Below are 2,699 nucleotides of genomic sequence, written 5' to 3' on the forward strand. Positions count from 1 at the left end.
GAAGTCTACATAACCAAGATATTACTTTCCACAGTAATGCCTATCAAATCACCTCTACAATTTCTGAGTGTTCCTGAGGCATTACTTTCTTGTGGTCCCACTTTTCTGTCTGGCTCCTGGGCTGAACTCCATCTTTCCTTGAATCAATCCAGACAGGAAACTGACTTCCTTCACTGGTTTTCGTAGGAAAGATGATCTATACACGAGAATTTTGTTAGTTTGGTGATTTAATGCAAAAGGACAAAAAAGAGAGTAATGTTCATAACTTCCTGAACTAGATCTCTCCTCTCTTTTTTCTTCACTCCCTTTATGGAGTAAAAAATGTTCCTCTCTTTGTTTCATGTGTAATTTATTTTACATTCTTCTCTGGGCTTTTGGGGTTGCTAACACACTTCTTTCCATGTGGATGTACCTGTTGAAAGTTCACTGTCCAAGTTCGATGCATGATACAGGGTGCTTGGGGCTGGTGCACTGGGATGACCCAGAGGGATGGGATGGGGAGGGAGGTGCGAGGGGGGTTCAGGATGGGGAACACAGGTAAACCCAGGGCTGATTCATGTCAATGTATGGCAAAAACCAGTACAATATTGTAAAGTAATTAGCCTCCAAAAAAATAAAATAAATAGATACAGCCAGGTTTGAAAAAAAAAAAGAGAAAGAAAGTTGACTGTCAAGGCATACTGGCCACAAAAGCGTCTGCCCCTGAGACAGAGAGAGTTTCTTCTATCAGCTGCTAAGGGAATACAATTTATCTTGCCATATTGTATGTAACTACTTTCACATATACTTTTTCTTGTTGGATAATAAAGTCCTCAAGGATAAGAACCAATTTTTCATCTTTCTGATCTTCTTAGTTCTTGCTTTAGAAGTGGTAGTCAATAAACTTTTACTGGAAAAATGACTAAATTATTACACTGTATATGACTTCAGTCCCTTTCAGAAAGAAACAAATGTATTTCTTTAAAATAGGCATCTTTTAATCAGAAGAAATTAACCCATTTTATGTGTAAGTGGACACAAAGACCGTGATTTCTTTGCCCAGTATGTAACATTTATTAAAAAATTACAGAAGACACTGAATCACAGATATAATTGAAATAGCCAACAGGCAAAGAGGAGGATGGAATCAGGTGCTAAAAAATGGAAAAGTCTCGTTTCCTTCTTAGAAGCTGAACAGTGGGTGAAGAGCTTCTATTCTCATTGGTGACATCTGAAAATGTCACTTATCTATACTCTGGTGCCTTTGATGTTGCAAAAATTTGGGGACAAACAGAAGCTAAAAATAGATCATAAAGCAGGAGAAATAGGCTTGTGGACAGTTCAAAAGGATAAATTCCACAACATGTCAGCAATATTCAATCTTGCATGAAAATCAGAAATAGTATAGCCAAAGCAATTTGATGATGAGCAGGTGGTACGCAGCATCTGCCGTGGAAAGTCCAGATATTCATTGTAGAATGAAATCAGATAGAACTCATATACTCGGTAGCGCCCATAACAAAAACCCAAATGGGAGACTAAGAACTTGTTAGCTGTCCATGGGTGGTTGAGGCGATAAATTGTTCAGAGATACTGTGTCCTGGGCAATTTTAAATGAGCAACCTTGCTTTCAGCAGGTGGGCTCACAGCAGGTGGGCTCACAGACGGGCTCAGTGCAGGTGGGCTGGCAGCAGCAGGCTGGGCGGCAGCAGGACTGTCCACAGTAGGATGGGCGGCAGCAGGAGGCCTGGGCATAGTACAGCTGGCAGCAGGACGGGGGTGTGCAGCTCACCACACAGCAGGGAGGCAGGCTGGTGCCCTCCACGCGGCAGTCAGGGCGGCACCACCTGGTGCGGCTGCTCACAGCTCCGCTGCTACCCACCTGGCCATAGCCAATGCTGCCACCAATGCCACAGCCGGTCTCACAGCCACTGGTCTGGAGGCAGGTTGGCTGGCAGCAGCTGGTCTGGATGGAGATCGGTTGGCAGCAGCTGGTCTGGATGGAAGTTGGCTGGCAGCAGCTGGTCTGGATAGAGGTTGGCTGGCAGCAGCTGGTCTGAATGGAGGTTGGCTGGCAGCAGCTGGTCTGAATGGAGGTTGGCTGGCAGCAGCTGGTCTGGCAGCAGGTTGGCTGGCAAAAGTTGGAACCACAGGTCCCACCAGTGGAGCAAGTGGGAAATCCACAGAAGCTGGTGGAGCAACAGGCCATGGTGTCAGGAGTTGGGCTGAGAATTGCAATGCTTGGAGGATTTTGGGTGGTGACTTCTGTGTCAGGCCTTTTATATATCTGCGCTAGCTGCTATTTATAAAATTCTTGGCATATCTTCCTTGTTTTTGTATAAATTTGTTTTTCAGTGGTCCTCTGATTGGCTTACATTAAAATACCTATGATACATTATGAACAGCAGTTTAGAAATTACTTCGTTTTATAGTTTCATTTGGACTCCTCATATTGGTCCTTTGCTCTTTGGAATAGGTTTGTGGTTTTCCATGTTCAAAGAGCCCTCCCATTTTTGTCCATGTCAACACCCTCATTTTGTAGAGGTAGTTATTCCATGTGATTCTCTGTCCAGGTCTCTAAGGCTAAGAGTAATTGTGCTGTTTTTAGCTATTTTTTTTTTCTCCCCCTCTTGAATATATAGACTGAATTCTCTTGAATTTAGAACATCAAGACATCCACTGAATTGAAAGGTACCTTTGGTCACACATAATTAAAAGCT

At 43.4% G+C, this 2,699-nt stretch overlaps 1 protein-coding gene across 1 annotated transcript; it reads right to left on the reverse strand.

Annotated features, from left to right (window-relative positions):
• Positions 1,030-2,235, reverse strand: LOC102178483 (keratin, high-sulfur matrix protein, B2D). Its single transcript, XM_018065081.1, has one exon. The coding sequence runs from the start codon at positions 2,186-2,188 to the stop codon at positions 1,610-1,612; it is 579 nt and encodes a 192-aa protein (XP_017920570.1). The 5' UTR covers positions 2,189-2,235; the 3' UTR covers positions 1,030-1,609.

This window comes from Capra hircus, chromosome 19 (assembly GCF_001704415.2).
Source record: "Capra hircus breed San Clemente chromosome 19, ASM170441v1, whole genome shotgun sequence".
NCBI classification, from domain to species: Eukaryota; Metazoa; Chordata; class Mammalia; order Artiodactyla; family Bovidae; genus Capra; species Capra hircus.